Raw genomic sequence first — 20,933 nt, 5'->3', positions numbered from 1 at the left:
TAATGTGCTTCCATTAACCGGAACCTCCACGGCAACGATTCTGCCTAGGTGGAAGTCTTGCGTAGTCTAGTAGTCTAGTCTACTAGCCTATTAGTCTAGTCTAGCCTAGCAGTCTAGTAGCGTAGGCTATTGGAAGTCTATTGGAAGCTGTCTATTGGAAGCTGTCTATTGGAAGCTGTGCGCCAGCACCGACGATTTTAACAAGAGTAAAGAATGCGAAAATCTGACGGATGTTTCGCCATGGATGACACTCATTGGACACCTCCACAGTCCAAACTCACGTATCAAAACGAGCAGGTGAGAAAAAAAAAGCCTCGTATAAAAAAACACGGAACATATCCTCCAAAAAGTGTTCGGAATTCAATGTGTATCACGCTAGATTCATGAACATTGTCATATTTTATGTATGTTGTCATTTTTAACTTTCGTGGTTTCATCATGTACTTCATTCCCGCTTTCATAGTTTCTTTATCGTTATCTTCCCATTCAACTCAGCTACTAAAGCGCGGCAGAAGTTCCGTATCACAAGAAAAGCAATAAAAATTTCATTATAATCATAACTGATTTCTGTTTCCTTCGTTCTCATTCCATTTTATTTACCTCGAAGGTGCTCTCCAGGAACACATTACATGAGGACGAGCATCGTTTGAAAGTTAAAGTACGATGACAGATTAAGTCATGAGCTAGGGTTTCGCATTTTCGGCATTTGCCGATAAATGCGAAAAAACAACCGCCGAATATTTTTTCTAGAAATTCGGCATATTCCGAAAACTTCCGAATAAGCTCTTTCATACGATGCCAAATGGCAAAAATGCCGGTACCCGATTGCACTTTTCTTCCTCCGGAGCATCACATTTTCGTTTTTCTTTCACCTCGTTTCGAGGTGGAAAAGGAAAATGTTTGCTTTCTCAATGTTCTCCCCCCCCCCCCCCCCCACTAGCTGCTCTCCCTCCATCGTACTTCTCCCTAATGATTATAGCTGCCGATTTTTCGGCATCTATCATTGGCGCAAATGTTTTAAAATGCCGAATATAATATATCCAAACTTGACAAAACATATAACTGCCGAAAAACAACCGCCGAATCTACCCAGGAATAAATGCCGTAAACGCGGAACCCTAGCTCAAGACCAAACTTCGGCCATCCACCAATCAGAGAGCATATATTTTGAAATATTTATTTCGAAGCATTGATTTGGCGAAGTTTATTTTTCTCAGTTCACTTTGACGCCGTGGATATTTACACGATTTACCTTTAAAAGGTTATTTTTTGAAAGTTGGATTTTTGAACGCTTTACTTTTAAATTGTTTATACCAGTACCAACCCGCCCCAGGTAGTGGATGTCGGCAATGGAATCTACCGACCACTTCGGTAACAACAATGTTTGCCCGGACGAGACGCAAATTCTGGTGACTAACGCACGTGTGTATAGTTTCGAAGTCAACACGAGAGATAAAATAATCATCCTAAACTTTCAGCGCAGTTTCGAAGAAATTTGCTCCCTGAACAACACCGATAAGAGCTATCTTAATCGCAGATTACCCTTTCTAGCTTCACGCAACCTCCTTCTGCTGGCGACACACAGTATACCGACAGCCACGCCGCGTCAGTCCCTTCTCGCGACGCCATGGAGCCGTGTTCAATGCTCGACCCTCAACCCGGCACGTCGACTGGCAAAAGGCATTCGAAAATAAAGTGCGAGACCCCTCAACCACCGCTACTATGTTCTTCCACCGATCGTTCCTCAAAGACCAGCAGCGAGGAAAGCTACCTCAGCTACCTGGGCCGCATGGCAGTGTCTGGCACCGACACTCACAACAACTCTCAGGAGGCATCCACTTCCGTCATTCTGAATTTCTGTCAGATCCGCGTGCTGAAGCACTACTTCAGGCTGCTGTGCTTCGTTGGGTGGAGACCCATGTTCGCTGTTCCCAACACTCATGGATGTTACGGGTGTCTGCAGAGCTTTAACACGTTTTACGTCTCTTGCGTGATCGCTCTGATGTGCGTAGGGCACGTGCTTCAGTACATGGCGTGCTTCAGGAGGGATAGCCTACTGTCGTATAAGAAGTCCGACTCGCCGATTAGTCCTTCTTGGATACAGGTTAGTACACCTCATTTGTGTGGTAGTATATGCTTGGCTTTGATGTGCGGGATTGCGCCAAGGACGCAACTATTGTGCGCCTTATACGCAACTACAGTGGCGCGCAGACTTGCCTTAACCAGCGGACCGCGTGTCATCGGGCGCTGATAGACAGCTGGAAACGAGATCGGGATGGTCCACTATCCCCTTGAAGGGAGGGTTGGTGCACCAAATGGATGCGTTCGCGTTTCGACTTCTCCGTTGTGCGTACCGACTCTCCCTTCAACGGGATAGTGAATCGTCCCAATCTCGTTTCCGGCTGTCTATCAGCGCCCGATGACACGCGCTCTGCTGGTTAAGGCAAGTCTGCGCGCCACTGCGTAACCCTTTGCTCTGCTACATTCGCGTGCATATCATATCAACTAATCAAATCATATCAACCTATACATGATCTGAAGTCGCGGCCCAAGCGGGAAGACTCCGCATGACGTCATGATTTAATTGTCTTTGTTGTTGCTGATGGTGATGTCATGCGTGTCTTTGTGTTCGCTGTTCATCTATAGGCACCTTCTGTAAGAGTTTATGCCACCAAAGCAAAGTAAAGTGCTCACCAGCCTTATCTGATGTAGTGGTGCTTTGCCCCTTTGCATCGAGTGGTTAAACAGCTTCATAATTTATCACAAATTGAACGAACGAGAGGAAATATGAAGCGTCGTCCAGGTATAGCACATCTCCCTGATATATAAGTTCAAACTGTATTTGTACTCCCATGCATCCCGATACATTGGTCCCCAAACGAATTCTTGCGCTTCATGCGGTTGTCCAGAATATCTTGCCTCGTTAGTTTGGCTCAAACATTGCGATCATAAGTACTCTTCTCCGACGCGATGTAGACCGACGGGACGCCTGCAAGGTCCAAACCCCCCCCCCCCCCCCCGATTGAATTTGGATAAAGGCAGTTTGGCATTTATAGATAGGCAGACAGCACAGACACCACCTCAAGTTCGGTCATGGAGAAGTGGATCATATTTGGAAGAGTTGTGTGTGCACAGGAACTGAAGTTCGTGTTGTGCGCATCTTTGGGTGTGTCTAATCATGTTCCTAAAAACTACACTGAAGGTTTCAACTGCTTTCGAGTTCAAGTGCGGTCGATTTTCTCCTTGCACTAAATCTTGGTTTCCAAGTAGTCGCGATCCATGAAAATGTTACCCATTGTTTGGGTTCGGGTTGAGTTGGGTTTGGGTCGAGGTTGTTCGGGTTCTTTGGGTCGCGTCTACTTTTAACCAATACGCTCTCCTCATGCTATCGTTACTATAGTTAAAATGTGAGATGGATATAACATGTCCTTGCGCTTGAAGAGGTCGAATAAACGCAAGATGTTTATAGACATCTCCCTGTTTCTAAACAAACGACGTCATACTGTTCCACAGCGCCACCAATTTGGTAGAGTTGAACTATACGCTCAAAGCTAGCGGCGAACAAGGTCGCTTCAGAAAGCCACAGCCTTGAGGGGATTACGGTGGTTCCTGAAAGGGGAACCCAGCCCCCACCCCCACCCCTCATTCCGATTTGTTTCGCTTTCAGTCTGTCTACCAGCGTCATGATGACGTTTCTCGGGTAGAGGTTTATAGAACGAGGCTCTGTGTCAACAACTTGTGTTTACTCGTCCTCCTGAAGTCAAGGTCATGTTACTAGAAGAACAAAAAGACTGAGGCAAGCAACCTGGTTTGAAATGCAGATGGCAACATACCCTCGCGACGCGATGCAAGGAAGTATGAACGAGGAGATGAACAAGCACGACGTGGACTTCCCCTTCGTGCGTTCTCATCTCCAGCGTATTTGTTCCCTTCCGTCCCCGTTTTCCTCAGACTGAAGGATATGTTGCCATCTTTATATTACCAAGCTCGTCCATACACCGGCTTGCTTGTTTGCTACTTCTGTATGCCGCTCTGTTCATATCCCTTCATCTTACGCCGTCGTGGTACATGCCGGTTCCGTCCCCGCCTCTGGCCGTGTATCAATTCAGGTGTTCATCTTGCGCTGGTGCTTTTTTTTTTTTTCAATCTAGTACGTGGCAACCAGGAGGAGCCATGGGAACAGGAAGCTTAAAGGTGGAATCCGCAACAAAAGCACCACAGAGGTTGTGGTATATCCGTAACGTTTTGAATGTCAGGAACGTGTGTACGAAATATTTCGTTCCAAAACTGCGCAGATTTTATTCAACGGAATTTATTACGAAGCGAGCGCTTCGCCTCTGCGAAGCGAGAGGGCTCTGAAAGCAACACATTGCTGACATCGTCCGGCAAGGGAGAATGCAGGTTTCCGAGCAGACGACAATGCTGGGTGACGTCACGGTATCCTCCTCCGGGCGAACCGCCCTAGTATGGAGCTCTGTTTTCTGCTCTTCGCATTTCGGTTTCGGTTTCGGTATCGAGGGAGGGGGGGGTCGTGTTCAGTATGATATCCACCTTTTTTTTTTTTTTTAAGGAACGGCATTCATCATATCGATACCGCGACTCTACAATCGACGCACCCATGATTTCCATAAAATGAGCCGTGAACTTATTCACAAACAACTGAGTCACATTCGTTACCATATACCATTGCACTGGAATTTACTTACGTCACTGTTCATGCTGATTGTAACCTTTTTGCAGTCTTGCAGCGGTAGCGTATTCGCCGTCTACATCCTACCTGCCTTTCTGCAACTGGTAGCTTACTTTGTCACATTCTGCAACATGCGTGCACAAGACAGCGAGCAGTTCGAGTCCCTCATGGAAAAGGTCTGTCTTCAAATGGCTGTCACCGACATCTGGCCCATTGCCCGTAAGCGGATCACGCAGCGCCTTCGAGGCGTCCACGTCGCTGGATTAATCTGGATCCTTTCCTCCATCGGGTCATTGGGCATCAACGCTTTTGGCATCAGAAGCATCCACTTTGACTTCATCTCCGACGAGGACATCTGGAAACGATGCCTCCTCGTAACAGTTCTGCTGGCTACGTTGCTTTTTCATGACATCATCTGCATGGCCATAGCTGTTACTTACAGCATACAATGCCAGTTACTGCTGGTGTACTTACAGAACTTAAATCAGTCTGTGCGAGAAAGAACGATTAGCATTCTGAGTTTCGTAAAAGGCATCGAGGAAGCTCGAAAGGCGGTCAAGTATCTTAACAAGAAACAAGCGCTTGCTGTGACATTACAGATGATATGGTTATTTTCCCGGACTGCTGTTTGCATATACGCACTTTTGATGACCCCTTGGGACAACGTGATTCGATTTGTGGCTGCGTTGCTGAATGTTTCGCTTTGGCTGTGTTTGGTGCTGTTGCCTCTCGTGCAAGCGTGCAGACTTAGCTCTGCTTGTAACCACATAAGAGAAGTCGGTCTCGAGTTGAGAGCAAGGCCGTTTGGTTACATTGATGAACCCCAAGAAGACTTGAATTCGTTGCTCTTGTTTACGTCATCGCTGAGGATACAAGCAAAGTTATGCGCGCTGCCAGTGACGAAGCGAACCGTTATCTCGTTATTCTTGTTGATAGGAATATGCCTGTTTATCGCGGTGGAGTTGAACCTAGTTCGCTTTGGGCCGTGATTGTCTTCACTTACTTTCTGTTTGTACTATACCCCTATCAACTTCTATAGGTGGTTAATTTTAACATTTTAGCTAATGAGCATTAAACTATTTCGTCTGCAAGGTCGTTGTGGTGGGTCTAGAAAATGGGCGATTCGGTTCTATGGCACAAAATTGCTCACAGTTTTTCTGCAGAACAGTGGCAACTGCACGCACGAAAATCCTAGTCTTGTGGAGCTTTCCTTTTTTTTTTTTTTTCTCTCCTTCGTTTTGCACTTTGCAATTAAGTTCATTTTCGGGCATCACTGTTCTGGGAAGCTAAAAGCACCCTACGTTATTGTCATGTGTGCAATTCTGGAATATTCTGCAATAAAAAGAATGACAGTTTTTATGCGCGCCCCTGTATTAAACACTAGGTATGAGGCTCCCACGCAAAGACGTGGCTTACGCATATGCTCAGTTAATCGTCTGAACAGATGTGCTTTGCAGACCTTGGGCAACATAGGCTTGACAAAATGTAGTCCTTACTGAAAAATGTGCTTAACACGGGTCGATATTACAAGGCTAAACGCTTCTAACTGGAAATTTCAGTACATTTTATCAACTTTAGAACAGGAATAACAACAGGAATAAGTTATGGATGAAGGATACAAGTGCAACTTTGACGTGGTGTAGACAGAATTTAAAATGTAAATTTTCGAAATACGCTTCTGCCTTTTATTTCTCATCCCGCTTTGTCTGAAGGTCTTGAAGCACAACCACAACCTTCTTTTGCACGTATAATCAAGCTCGTCTCTGCCGGCTACAGTCGAAAGGTGAACGCAGCTTCCTTCGTGGCATTCACTACAAATTCAAATGTGCCGCCTACAGGTTTCACAAGGTTGCCGCTCTTCCCGCTTTCGTCGCTTGTAGCGTTCGACTTTTCTCTACTAGCCAATCCAAAAGGATTATACGTGCAGCCAGCTGTAGCCGCCTGCAATCCAGTTCAAGCAAGCTTGCTTTTGTTTCTTTTCGACGATGGGGGTGTTGTGGTGTTGAGTTCTTTAGCAATGTTGACATTCCGCCCATTTCTTCTCGAGTTACCGGTAAAGGTATGTAAGCTTCTGCAAGGGAAGCCTTTCATGTCCGTCCGCTTGCTTAGTTCTGCTTTTCCTTCCCCCGAACTACAAACGACGAAGGAAGTTTGTAACGAGCACCGTAAGCCTAAGCTGTGTGTTGTTGTTTCTTGGAAATCTTGCTGCGTATCAGGACTTCCTGTTCATTAATTGACGCTACCGAGCAGCTCTCGTTTTTATTTCGCTCTGAAACTGTTACTACTGCTGGTGTCGCGAACAGCTGCTTCGTTGTTTGCTCAACAAACAGACGTTTCCCGCCGTCTGCTAGTGAAGTGTATGTGCTCATCTTTACTACGAGACGAGCTAACTGAATGTTCACGGTTTATTTATCGCTGCTCTCACGTACTGCTGAAGCGCTGCAAGTAAACTGTTGAGCACGTTAACTACGGTGGGTCTGACGTAAGGAGGCTTGTACATGTTACGTTGCTTTTTCTTTCCCCAGAAGGTTACGCGACTGTAATTACTCGAGAATGACGCAAGGCAGTTAACGTCATGGCTGAAGGTGGACAAGGGGCACCCCACCTGCCTCCTAGAGCATTTACTGTGCAGCGTTGCACTGAAAATGGCTTTCATCTCGGAGGTACAAGAGCTGTCTTTTCTTCCACTATGTTCACAACGGAGTCGCCGAGCACAAGTGAGTGACAGTCGTGGGTCCTGCCATCAGCCGCGCGAACTTGATTGTTATACAATGCTTTGCGCGGATACGCTGATAATATTGTGTCCACTCGCACTTTGTTGACATTTTTGCTTCAGCCGTGCTTTTTAAACCGTTCTCGCTCGCAGCTTGGTGCTATCACCGTTTTCGGTTTGAACAATCGGACAGTGGCATGTATTGTGATGAGCGTTTACTAGTTTTGTCTAACTTCTATAGGGCCCAGCGACTGTACAGTGTATAACCCACAGTAAGTCTGCGGTGCTATCCTGAGCCTAACATTGAGCGGGTATAACTCGTAAATGTGTTCCTGCTCTTTAAGACCTGCACCGATCTACAGACACCGCACTCAAAGCCTTATCATAAGTGTGTTCAGCAGTGCTCCTTGGCATTATCAGACTTGCTCCTGGTTTCACCAGTTTCTCTATTGGGACGACTGCCTCGACTTCCTGCTTCAATTGTGACGGAGTGGGGTGGGCTCACCTTCTTTTCACACATTTAGTAACAAGAATTTGTTTTTGAAAGTCAGTGACCAATGTACTGCTTGTGACACACTTGTCTGAAATCTTCATTCGCAGGTACAGCAGCCCTGTATTGGCTTGTCAGCCTCTCAAGTAGCCGTGTCATTATTGTGTTTGAAAACAACGACCTTATTTTAATGATGATGATGATGGGGGAGTTTCATCGGCACAGACTACTATAGACGGGGCACAGACTACTATAGACACCCAGACCTCCGGGTTTTACAATCTCCTCTGGTGTAGTATTCCTCCTCCACTTCCAAAATGGGAAGGCGTCTGTTTTTAGCTCAAAGGGTTGGGTCAAGTCAAGGGTCAAGTTGTTGTGATACTTTGCAGAATCTGGAACTCGTCGCGGAATATTTCATTTGGCACGGAATTTCGTGGAATCGCTTACTTTGCTCAAAATTTCGCGGCATTTTGCTCACCCCTAGTTTAGCACTAGAAACGTGGAGAAAACAAAAAAAAATCGCGTAATTTGCGCACGCACGTGCGTTTCAGCGACTGTGGTGATTGCTTTTCACAGTGCCATCAGTGCTGCCAAAGTTATTGTAGTCCTGTTTGATTTTTGTACTCTTTCGGGTGATGGTGCACTGATTCGATGGACAATACTGTCACTTGAACTACGAAAGATGGAAAGAAATGCGCAATTTGTGCACCCCCAAACCTTTCCCACTTTTTTTGGGGGAGAAAAAGTGCACAACTTATGCAAGTAAATACGGTAATTGAGCTTCGGGACTGAATGAGGCTGCTTGCTCCGAATTTAGCGTCTATTGCGATCGAGTATTTGTCAATTCCTATAGACTCTGTAGATGCTGAAAGATCTTTCAGCAGGTATAAACTGATTGTAGGCGACAGACAGCATTTGCTGTCGGAGGAGAACGCAATATAGTATGTGATGCTGAGCTACAACAATGCTTTGAATCTGTAAGTTTCTAAAATATTCTTTGTTCCCACATCATCCGAGAAAATAAAGTGTTTCCTGTTTCCAGCAGCCGTTGACTCCTTGCCGCGGAGAATCGCGGAATTTACGAGTCGGTGCCGCGGAATTTTTAATTTGCTGCAGCAGAAAACCATCAGTTGCAGACAGACTCTTCCATAACCCTTTTCATAGCTACTTAATTCCTCATTTCTTGCGTCCTTTGTGCTTGGCTTTCCACTGCAGACAGGTTTAGAACAGCATTATTATGTACTAAACACATTACGCATTAAAACCTTCAAGTATGGGTGTTATACTGTCTTAGGCTCCTTGTTTCATGGATGATTGATTGTGCGCTAATTTCTTCTGTGTTACATAGACTTGAATCGGCAAATAGGTACTATTTTGACAAGTACTGATGCTGATACTACGAAAGCCAGCCAGGGGATTCCTAGAGAATGCCAGAAGAAATGCCAATTTGGACTCAACAAGCTGACTTTTCTTGGGCACGTCTTATCTGATAAGGGAATAAGCCCAGACGAGGAGAAAATTTGAGCAATTAAACGAGCAAGGGTCCCACAGAACGTTAGTGAATTACGGAGTTTCCTGGGACTGGCAAACTTCTGTGCCAAGTTCCTTTCACACGTGCCTCTTTATACCTTCAGTGTTTTCGTGAACCAGTTGGTACTGTACTGGTACAGAGCAACCCATTTTCAGGTTTTTTGATGTCACTCTCATTGTCTTCCATGACGAAAACCCGAGACTGGGAAAAGACGAAAAACAGACGACACAACACAAAGTCTCATGAGACTTTCATGACTTTCATGAGACTTTCATGAGACAGAGTCTCAAAGTCACATGAGACTTTGTGTTGTGTCGTCTGTTTTTCGTCTTTTCCCAGTCTCGGGTTTTCGTCATGAATCTTAGCCACCAGCTCGCTTGCTTTTTAACCATTTTATCTGTCTCGTTGTCTTGTTCATCATGGAACATAGTCAAGGAAACAATAGGCAGGAACAAACTAAATTCCTCAAAGAGAGTTACACATCAGTAAATATGGTGGAATAGGAGTTGCATTTTCTAAAAGCAATCAAGGCATTGCCTGTGTGTTGCAAGGTTATGTCTCTGTACTTTCTCTAAGCTGAAAGAATAAAGCAGGTGGACCTTACTGCCACAAATGATAAGAGTCTTTCAGCACTCAGACTGTCTGATCATCAAGATGTGGTTGAGATAGGAGCCTCTGGGACAACAGATCACTCTTGCACCTCTATTGCTTCAGTGCTTCCTCTTCACTTTGTTCTGTATACTATTTTTTTTTGTTACCATTTTACCGGTTACCTTTCATGCAATGGTGTTAGCTTTAAAGGATGAACACAGTAACCTCTATGTGATGTAGCAGCACGCATAATGTAAATTTTGATGCACTCTGCTGCATGTTACATGTTCTGGGGTGATATTGTTTTTTTTTTTTTATACAGTGTAATTGGGGTGAGAGAAATATTCAAAATTTAGAGAAATGGAATGAATAAATTTGTTGTTCATGCGCAATTCATTCTATGCAAGTCTATGTTTACCTGTACCTGTACACATGTAGAGATCAGGTTTTCCATGTTTCTGTGAATTTCTGGTAGCTGTATCGGAGAAACACATTTCTGCACATCGCCTGTCATTTTTGTGCTTAATGCGCTCTTCTTGGCACTCTGTATGCAATTGCAACTTCATGGCCATACTAGGGAAGGAGGCCTAAAATATCTAATTCCACAGAAATAATTATCAATCAGATCAATTTTATGCTCATTGTTTTGTCTGAGGCTCCAACTCGAGAGTTGCATTGTACTGAAAGGGCTAAAACCACAACACCCATGACAACACAACAGAGATTGCTCTGTGTCGTTGTCTTGCGTGTTCTGGTTTTTATCACTTTTTAATACAATGCAAATCTTATACCAACAAGCCCAATTGGTTGCTGTAGTCAACTCAAGAGTACCATCTACCATGCTCCATCTACAATGTTTCGGTTCTTGAGCTCTGGCAACCTTTGGCTGCGATGCAATTTGACAAATCAGACACATCAATGCCAGTTTGTATTAATTCGAAAAATTGCTGAAATACAAGGCTTTCGAAGGGGACAGCTTCAACAGGGTATTTGACAACTTTTGTGAATTTACACTAATTTCTGGACCCACCTCCGTGCGCCACCATAATACATTATTCCTATGTTATAATACGGTATAAATGGTCCTGTTTTATATATGGGTTACATTTATTATTGACTAAACTACAGTGTAATGTTGCACACTATGCGAATGTCCATGGATACTTACTACCTTGTATCGCTTTCAAAACAGCCCTGGTTTATCTTTTCTTATTTTACAGGTAGGCCTCCTGTACCCCCAAGGAGGACCATTCTTCCTGTACAATGCAACAGGGCATGTGACCTCTCCGTGGTACCACCAACTCCATCATCAGCTTCGACGTGGACAAGCTCGGACCTGATGTTGATAGATCAGCAGGTCACGCGACCAAGCGTACAATCGATTGAGGCTCTTTTCTTGGAAAACACAACTTGCAGGCAGCAGTCTTCCGCGGGCAGTACTACGGTCCAGCAGCTCCTGGGATCCCGCTGGAGCAGCCAACAACAATACTCCGCATTTGAGCGCACAGAAATGACACACAGTAACTCGGCACCAAATTTCAGCGCATTGATCAGCGCGGGTCCTTCTCCGAGCCATGGTGTCAACCTCAACTCAGCTGTGCCATCGAAAGACGAGATAGAGAAGAAGATGTTTGGCTTCATGCGGAAGAAGCAGGACAACAACCTCATCGACCTGGCCTGCGAGACGGAAGTGGTGAGGGCTGCACAGAGGGAGAGTGCCCGCCTGTCCGGGAACACGCTCGACGACCTACTAGCCATGTTTGATCCCTTGCGTGAAGCTGAAGAGGAAGTGACTCTAATCGTCGAACAGGAACCGCGGGTTCCGCAGTGCAACGCTGAACCAAAGGTGTCATTAGTGCCAGACTCAGCAGCGCAGGTGCCTCCAAGTACTAGTAGTGGAAGATGCTCTCCTGAGGGCAGAGAGAGTCCAGTCTCTCTAGAGAAGGTGCAACAGCAGAGACATGCACAGCGCTTGAATCAGTTAAATGACCTCAAAGTGGTCCATCAGGAAGTCGGCGCAAACGATGACACTGACTCGTTTTGGACAAAAGTGAAACACTTGAGGTCTGAGTTCCTTCATGAAGACCACCATACAAACATTGGGCTTGTAGTCAGCCCCACGATAGAAAACAAATGGGAGGAGCACATCAGCATCAAGCTCGACATCATGACGGAGTTTTCTGACAGGTCGTTCTGCTTCACCTGCTCAATCAGCACCAGCATTGAGCACATCATCAGCAACACCATATGTTCATTCAAGGATGACCTAGAAGACATCCAGCTCGAAAACTATGTGCTGAAAGTGCGTGGCCTAGCGGAATATTTCACTCCAGATTCTTTCCTCAAGGAGTACGAATACATTCATCAGTGCTACAAGTCTGTGCAGACGGTCTGCCTAACCCTGATGGACGTACGTGACCTGAAACGGCCGTGGTCAAGAACTCTACAAGATGACGGCGAATTTCTAGAAGTGAAGACCAGTAGTCTTCTCAGCCCTTCTTTTGGCGGTGTTTCTTACGACTCTGTTTCGATACTGATAGAGACATTTCAAAAGGAGGCAAAGAAACTGTTATGTGCAGCTTCCTCAGGTTCTAACCAGCCTCGGGGTGTGATCCAGGCAGTGAAGGCCATCTGCGCGATGCTGTCCAAAATTGAAATTCTCGAGATAATTCACGCTGTAGAAGGTGTTAAGCAGGTGTGCAGCCAAGCAGTCGAAGTGAGCAGTCTCGATGGAGATTTCTCAACGAAACAGGACATGGAGGAAATTCGTGCTCAAGTTAGACGCGGCTCGATCTTGAACAGCGAACGCTTGGCCGAGGCAGTTTTGTGCGCTCTTCTTCAGCTCCAGTCTGCACTTCGCACCCTCATCAGCATTTACTGCCGCAGCTTCTGCGTCAACTTTGGCTTGCCGCTGCCTGATGCGCAGGTGAAGAAGGAGTTGAGATCGGTGACAACTTTCCAGGACACGTTTCTCTTCAGCGTCAGCACTGTTCACCAGTTAAAATCCCAGTGGATAGCCGAATATGACCACTTTCAAATCTCTTGCGAATTGCGATACGGCGCGGATGTCTTATCCGTGGGCGAAACGCGGAACCTCAGCGCGAGCCACAACTTCTTCGACCTCATTGTCTTTGATGAGTGGGTCGAGATGAAGGTGTTCATGAAGCTTCTACCACGAGAGACCTCGTTGTATATTATGCTGCATGGGATCGAAGTTAGTCAGGATGGGAGGTCTTCGGACCCACCTAGGCCGGAAAGGACCTTACTGGCCTGGTGTGGCCTCCCGCTTTTCAACAGCCGTCGGCAGCTGGTGCAAGGTAGCATGTTCCTCGGCCTTTGGTCCGCAGAAGTTGACCAGAAGTGCGGTCCGGCGCAGAGCAACGACGCGTTCTCCTGCCCCGTGTTGAGAGTGCAGTTTCCAGAGTTTGATTGTAGCGTTGTCTTCCCGGAGGTGCGAAAGGACGACATAGAGACGCGAAAGCCACGCCTTCCTTGCCTGGACAGCGTAGTGATACAGGACATCTTGGACGTGCTGGAAAAGGACCCCCTTTCTGTACCGACCGCGGAGGAGAGGAGATACTTCTGGGACAACCGCCATTACGTCGTCGAGGTTCCGCAACTTCTGCCGAAAGTATTTCTGTCCGTACAGGCGTGGAGTTGGGGCCACCTCCCAGACATCTACTTTCTGCTGACCCAGTGGAAGCCGGCATCTCCGATACACGCGTTGACGCTTCTTCTCCCGCTGTTTCCCGACACGGAAGTGAGGAAAGCCGCCGTCAAGTGGATAAAGAACATCGGCAGCGATGAGCTGTGCGACCACCTGCCCCAGCTCGTGCAAGCCCTCCGGTTCGAAACCTGGGAGGATTCTCCGGTTGCTTGGTTCCTGTTGGAACGTTCCCTCACCAGCGTTCGCGTGGCACACCAGATGTATTGGCTGCTAAAGCAGAACATGGAGAACCCTCTGACATTGAGAAGAATGAAGCTAATGGTTCGTATGCTGCTAGTCATAACGGGAAGAGCATTTAGAGCGATTGTGGAGAGACAGGAGGAACATCTGAACCAGCTGTGTATAATTGCGGAAAACATCAAGGACACTAGAGATTCCTTACGGCTGGAGAAACTCTTGCAGGAGTTAGAAATCGTGCACAGCAGCTTAGAAGAGAGCCTGACCTGTCTGCCACTGAATCCGGCAATGGAGGTATGCGGCATAGACGTGAAGTCATGTTCGTACTTCACCTCGAACACGCTTCCTTTGAAAATCGTCTACAGGAGCACGGAAGCGAACGCGAAAATGCTCCAGACGATTTACAAAGTTGGGGACGACCTCCGACAAGACATGTTGACCCTGCAGATGATTCGCATCATGGATAAGTTTTGGCTCAAGGAAGGCCTGGACCTTAAAATTATCACCTTCGCCTGCGTAGCTACAGGCAGCAGGAAAGGAATGGTGGAGATGGTAACGGAGGCCGAAACCTTGAGGAAGATACAAACCGAGCACGGTCTCACTGGGTCCTTCAAGGATCGCCCCATATCGGAGTGGCTCCAGAAGCACAACACCTCGGAGCTTGAGTATCAGCAAGCGGTGGAAAACTTCACCCTCTCTTGCGCGGGCTACTGTGTTGCAACGTACGTCCTTGGCATATGTGACCGTCACAATGACAACATCATGCTGAAGACGTCTGGACACATGTTTCACATCGACTTTGGAAAGTTCCTGGGCGACTCTCAGATGTTTGTGAACATTCGGAGGGACAGGGCTCCCTTTGTCCTGACACCGGACATGGTTTATGTCATCAACGGCGGCGAGAAGCCGACCAAGAGGTTCCAGACCTTCATTGACCTCTGCTGTCGTGCCTTCAATATAGTCAGGCAAAACAGCAACATATTTGTCACACTATTCCAGCTGATGGTTGCCTCTGGTATACCTGGAGTGACGTCCGATGCTGTCAACTTTATCCAGAAATCTCTCTTGTTGGGCAGCTCGGAGATCGAGGCGACTGCTCACTTCACGCGGCTCATCGAGGAGAGCCTCAGCTCGAGGTTCACTCAGTTCAACTTCTTCGTCCACAACATCGCGCAGCTACGCTTCACGGGCGACCACAACGACGGGCTCCTCCTGTCCTTCGTTCCGCGAACGTTCACCCACGAAACCGACGGGAGGATAATTTCGCTCGGCGTCGTGGACTGTCAGAAGCGCTACGAACCCGAGAAGCACTACACCTACGTCATCCGCGTGATCCGAGAGTGCCAGACGCCTTCGATGTCGGTGTTCCGGACCTTCGCGGAGTTCCTGGAGCTGTACCAGAAGCTGGTGCGGTTCTTTCCCCTCGCCAAGTTCTACCCGCTGTCTCGCGGATCGATCGTGGGTCGCAGCAACACTCGAGAGGTCGCTCTGAAGAGGAAGGTAGACGTCGAGCATTTCCTTCGGTCCCTAATGACGATGGCGGAGGAAGTGTCTCACTGCAGCCTGGTCTACACCTTCTTCCATCCCCTGCTCCGCGATCAGGAAGGAATGACTGCGGCGACGTGCAAAAGAAAAAGCGTTCCGCAGCAGCAAGCGCAGGACGTCGCCGTGCACCGCAACGGCCCCAGCCGCATCAAGCTCTCGATGCACTACAAGGGGGGCAACCTGCTGATCATGGTGATGCACGCGGAGAACCTGTTCTGCGAGCGCAAGGAAGCCCCCGACGCCTACGTGAAGACTTACCTGCACAAGGACGTCGACAAGACCACGAAGAAGAAGACGAAAGTGGTGAGTCGGAACAGTCACCCGAGCTTCATGGAACTGCTGGCGTACGAATATCCGCTGGAAGTGGTCCGCGAAAAGCTCCTGGAAGTTTCTGTCTGGGACTACGACAGAGTTCAGGAGAACGAGTTCCTGGGAGCTACGGCGATCGACCTCTGGAAGATGAACCTGACCAGGGAGAGCGTGAACTGGTATGACTTGCACAATCGTCGGTTTAAAGTGCAGTGAGTTTTCCTTCGTCTGGATGAAACCCCCCTTTTTTTTTTCCTTTTTTTTTTTTTAATCATTGCACGAAAGTGTTGTTTGTACACATGCTGCGTTTTATACGAGGTTACGATATTTATTCGTGGATTTTGTTACGTTCGAGAAAAAAAAATGCCACACGGTAGCTTTGGAGTGGCAAGAGAGAGAGCCCTCTATTTTAGGCTGGAGCCTGCTTCTTACTCGAAAGTACACTATTTATACTTGCCAGGCAGATATAGTATATATATACTCAGTAGTGCTGTTATGCTTTAGCTACTTTTTGTACATTCTTTTTTTTTTAAGTATTACCGCTACATTCGTCAGCACCTCAAATTCTTGTCTGATCGTGTTACGAGTTTTAGCTTTTCTCCGCGTATATGCACGAGTCGCAACATTATGTAGTAGTGGTACTTGTATTCCCAGATTATTTTTTTACACGCCTTCGAATGTTTTTACATGCTCCTGAAGCCACTGTGCTGTTCCGAGGAAGTCCTTGAAAATTGTGCATTACATACTTTCTAAGTTTTATTAGGAAGTTTTTGCGTAGCACACACTTTACCTGGTTTTTAGGGGCTAGAGGATACAGCTGTGCACTCTTAATCGTGATGTTGTTAGGGCCACGCCCTATTCAGTAAAAGTAGTCTTGTGAAAATCATCTAAGCAAACCTTTATTACGTTATGTCAAGATGTACCAACCATCTTCATGTTTTTTTTTTTTTGTCTGCTGCGTGTTTTAGGTTTCCACGTGCAATAGTGGGCCAATAGTCATGTTTACGCCCGAGGGGTGTTTTGCGCCCTTCCTTTTTCGCTCTGGTCACATTCCTTCGAGAACATGTATTTCATTACTCTGCTCTTACGGCTCTCACTTTTGCATCTAATTGCATTGTACCTCTTCCAATCCAACTGTATTATTCCACAAAACGACAGCTATGTATCATACCTCATGGCAGCCTGTTTTGAAAATGCTACATGAAGTGTTCATTCATTCATTCACTCAACAGATAGGTCTAGCATGTCATTCATTTGCCATGAAGCTCAACATGTGCACGTGTTTATTCGTGTGTTGTGGGTATTCATGTAAAAGTGCCTTGACATTCTTTGCTGTGGGGCCAATGTTCAGGCATAGTGTAAAGTTCAAAAAAAAGCATTGTCTCGTTGTGTCTACCAGTTGAAACGTTTTGTAAGTGATACTAAAAAAAAATAAATTAAGTGAGTACAGTACTTGACCCACAACATCTTTTCTGGTTCTACCGTGACCTGTATGTTTGTTCCTCTTGCAGTAATTTGTAATATGACAGGTATTTTTGTATGCAATACCTGGAGTATGCACACTGCTACAAGTAGTCAGTCCAATGACTGGCAAGGTCAAGTTACGTGTATTTTATAAAAGCATGTATCAATATGTTCAGTTTGCATACACTCATCATCCGTTTTTGTTCATTTCCATAAAACCTGGCAGGGAACAAGTCATGGATTTTTGTTCACAGATAAAGTGATATTTCGAACCAACTGCAATGAATTGTACCGATCGCTTTGATGTCCGCTGTTTGCGAAGTATGCCTGAGCAGCCTGGCGCCTGCTGGAGTCACTAAATAAGCTACTCTTCAGAGTATCGACACTGAGTTCCAAGAGCGAGCATGCGCCATGTTGTTTCCGCGCCACGGTTCCCACGCGCACTGCGCACTTCAGAGCCATTTATAGGGAGAGTTTGGCCATTCTTTGATCTTTTGCCGCCTCGTGGGTGGAGCCTATTTTGACGTCAGAGTCGTCGTTGCACCGCCCAAAAAGCCTGAATCCAAGCAGAATCCGCTTATAAGCCATCTGATGCGCGCCATATTGATGCTGTCCGTCAGCTTTGTTGTCGCAATGAATGCAATCTACAGGAATAACCGGCTTATGACCCACAGCCGCCTGTGATAAGGGGGGCTTCGTTGCCAAACGGAAAGAGTTCGAGGACGAAGGGCTTTCGAAGGACAATGTACACACGTGTCTGGCCGCCTTGCATCGTAAACAAAGACCAGCATCAATATGGCGTCGGCGACCGGCTGATAACGGGACAACAATAGAGCACGGCGAGGGAGGTGGCTTAGCCGTGACGTCGCATGACGCGCTTCAAGTTAGGCTCCTCCTAATGGCCAAACTTTCCCTATAAACGGCTCTGGCGCACTTTAACGCACAATGCCATCTATCGTGCGCGGCTGAAATGTTCCTTTCGTTTACAAGCAGCAGTTGACGGCCTTGACATCTTCGGGACGCTCTGGTAAACAATGCATGGATTATCGCGCAACAACATACACGTTTCTCTATGCCACAGCGAGCATTACGTTGGACGTCTTTGATCCTCAACCGGGGATGGTACCGGTGTTGTGCGGAAACAAGATGCTCTCCCCTGGACCTCAGTGTCGATACTCTGAAGCGAAGCTTATTTAGTGACTCTAGCGCCTACGAAACAGCAAACGCACGCTTCGCCGAACTCCGCAACACTGACCGCCAGTCTCGGTAATCTGATGCGGCTATACGCGGGTTTGCTGCGGGCACGATCGCAAATATTAATTAAACCAGCTAGCCCATCTTTGTCAATATTTGTATAATAGCGACTGCAGCTTGCATGTTTCTCATTCGCCATATATTTTCCGGCTAGTTCTACGTGGTCTATTTAAAGTGTTCCATATATAGCGAGCTGCTTAATTAAAACCAGTCTCATCCACACAAACGCGCCCTTCTTGAAATGAACTCGTGAGGGTATTCTCATGCTGAAGCCACGATGAGCATTGCTGATTACGGTTTCACTGGCACTGGCTGATTAAGCAAAATTTGAGTAATATATCGAGAAATCAGAGAGGATGCAATTTTTCTCGTTTAATATTCTTGCAGCGCGTAATCCTGTTCCTCCATAGGATAACTGATGCATACTGGTAAAAGCTCCCTATACACAAGCTTCAACAACCATCTGATGGCTGACGCTGTGTCATGCGTTCATATTTATCGAGCACTGTTGTTGCTGAGATAAGCGGGCCGCGAGTAACGGAAGTTGTTTATGCAGCACAAAGGAAGCACTTGAAAGATCGATATATCTTTTCTCACGTGATTGGACCTGCTTCAGGTCCCCTACAGGCTACAGGTGTAAACATATAAAGTAGCCTGCTAAGACAGGACGTCCCACTGCTCCGCACGCCCATGCCGTGTTTCTTCTGCACCACTCCAGACGTTGGCTCCCGTGCGGGCAGTGGCATAGCCACGGGGGGGCTAGGGGGGGCTCGAGCCCCCCCTACCTGCCGCGATGGACCTACGCAAATCGCGCAAATCCAAGGAGAAAATAATATATATGTGTGTGTGGGGGGGGGGGGCAGTGTGACGATCGCGAAAGTTCTTACAGTTCATGTCGTCTATCTAATCGGCACTCTTGAGTGGTTTTCAAAGTATGAGCTTTTCAAAATTCTTCCGGTCTCGTGACACCGCCTCATGGACATCACTGTGTAATCGTATTGTGAACGCCCAAATCAATTACCGCATTTTGAGGTGTGCACAAGTACTGTGTGTTGTTTCACCCAGGATCAGCGGGGAGGGGCAAGTTTTCGTATCGAGCCCCCCCTACCTTGGCGGTCTGGCTACGCCACTGCGTGCGGGCCACGGATATAGGTATACGCAGCATCGAAGCCTCACGCGCTATTACTTTCATGGATGAAAGCATTCGTTCTTTTAATTAGAAGAGGTTGCGACACTTCATCTGAGGTTTCCTCAAATAAATGTGAACGACAATTATTTGCATCCCTGTGAACCTACATCCCATGTTCTGCACCAAAGGGGCTAGTGGGTTGACCCAGAATTTCGTCACTAGGGGTGTGACAGCCTCCGCAGGGGGAGTCTGACGTCACAACATGCAGGATACTTCCACGTACTTTTCAGATCTTCGACGAAATATTGCGTAATCTCACAAACTTTTACGGTTGTTGTCTCCGACATTTGGGGGCGTCTGGATAAGTCACTGGAAGAGGATATACACGCGTGGGCTCTCGCATCACTGGAGGTGCCTCCGCCAGTGAGGCAACGCGGGAGAGGTTACGTGCTTACGGCTACCAATGGAAATGACCGTAGCTCTCGTTCCTCTGACGTCAGAGACTGACGCTAACTCGCAAGGACGACACATTCGAAAAATATTTTTTATCAACGCGTGCATGAGGTAATGGACCTTTTTCACAATGGCCTATGCGCATGCGTATGACCTTGAGGCGCCGGAGAGGATTATCTCCGTCTTCACTAGATGGCGCTACCTTGTCGGCCCACTCCGCCCCGGTTTTCGTCCTTTGTGCTATCCACGTGGATTTGTTTTGACGCGCGCCGAGCATGGTTCGTTGGAGGGCCGCTAGGATACAACGCGTATGTGAAAAAGGTGCATTATCCGTATCTGTCAAGCTGTCATACCATAGGAACTCGATCCTTATTGTGAAGGGGTTCATTATTTCATTCCCAGCATCACCACCAGCCGTGAGGTTGAGTATCGCCTCCGGCGATGAAACTCCCCATTCATCATCGGCCACAATAAAGTTGTTGTTGAACAGGGTTTCGGGTAATCTTCAACGTCATTTCACTGCTCCTTTAAGCACCAGTGTTTATCCCTTCCTATGTTTTCCAGTGTAGTCCGATTCAAGTGTGACGCGATTTCGTACCGCACTTTACAGCTTAAATGCTATCTATAATTTGTGACATCGGTGTCATTTTGACTAATCCGAGCAATGATCAACATGGCTCACCTTACGTGTAAATCTACTCCCAGCTATTATGTAATTTTGGAACACGTTATAGAATTGTTACTGTATATGTTATTACATTCTTCTCACTCTGTGCACAGAATCAATTTCCTTTCCCGCAGACGTTCCAGACGAATGTCGGCACTGTTCCCCCTGAAGTCGGCCCAGGACGCTTACTGAC

At 46.9% G+C, this 20,933-nt stretch overlaps 2 protein-coding genes across 4 annotated transcripts; both read left to right on the top strand.

Moving 5' to 3' along the window:
- Nucleotides 1-1,627: 1,627 nt before the first annotated feature.
- LOC135395179 (uncharacterized) lies at nt 1,628-5,679 on the top strand. Its single transcript, XM_064626418.1, has 2 exons — nt 1,628-2,104; nt 4,741-5,679. Exons 1-2 carry the CDS (start codon nt 1,628-1,630, stop codon nt 5,677-5,679), a joined length of 1,416 nt encoding a protein of 471 aa, XP_064482488.1.
- On the top strand, nt 2,017-17,225 carry LOC135393805 (phosphatidylinositol 4-phosphate 3-kinase C2 domain-containing subunit alpha-like). Of its 3 annotated transcripts, none has more exons than XM_064624085.1 (3): nt 2,017-2,104; nt 7,216-7,407; nt 11,236-17,225. In XM_064624085.1, exons 2-3 carry the CDS (start codon nt 7,266-7,268, stop codon nt 15,987-15,989), a joined length of 4,896 nt encoding a protein of 1,631 aa, XP_064480155.1. In that variant the 5' UTR covers nt 2,017-2,104; nt 7,216-7,265; the 3' UTR covers nt 15,990-17,225. The 3 variants fall into 3 exon arrangements, with proteins under 3 accessions (XP_064480155.1, XP_064480154.1, XP_064480156.1); XM_064624084.1 differs by lacking the exon at nt 2,017-2,104 and adding an exon at nt 6,640-6,749; XM_064624086.1 differs by lacking the exon at nt 2,017-2,104 and adding an exon at nt 6,656-6,749 and having other exon boundaries at nt 7,219-7,407.
- The last annotated feature ends 3,708 nt before the right edge of the window (nt 17,226-20,933 follow it).

Source organism: Ornithodoros turicata, chromosome 5, assembly GCF_037126465.1.
Source record: "Ornithodoros turicata isolate Travis chromosome 5, ASM3712646v1, whole genome shotgun sequence".
Taxonomy (NCBI): domain Eukaryota; kingdom Metazoa; phylum Arthropoda; class Arachnida; order Ixodida; family Argasidae; genus Ornithodoros; species Ornithodoros turicata.
The sequence above is the reverse complement of the archived record's forward strand: the minus strand, read 5'-3'. Positions and strand labels throughout refer to the sequence as shown.

Excerpts from the sequence above, each read along its gene's own strand:
- LOC135395179 (XM_064626418.1), top strand. The coding sequence starts at position 1,628 with ATGGAGCCGTGTTCAATGCTCGACCCTCAACCCGGCACGTCGACTGGC. Across the intron at positions 2,105-4,740 it reads TTAGTCCTTCTTGGATACAG|TCTTGCAGCGGTAGCGTATT; the intron begins GTTAGTACACCT and ends ACCTTTTTGCAG.
- LOC135393805 (XM_064624085.1), top strand. The coding sequence starts at position 7,266 with ATGGCTGAAGGTGGACAAGGGGCACCCCACCTGCCTCCTAGAGCATTT. Across the intron at positions 7,408-11,235 it reads AACGGAGTCGCCGAGCACAA|GTAGGCCTCCTGTACCCCCA; the intron begins GTGAGTGACAGT and ends CTTATTTTACAG.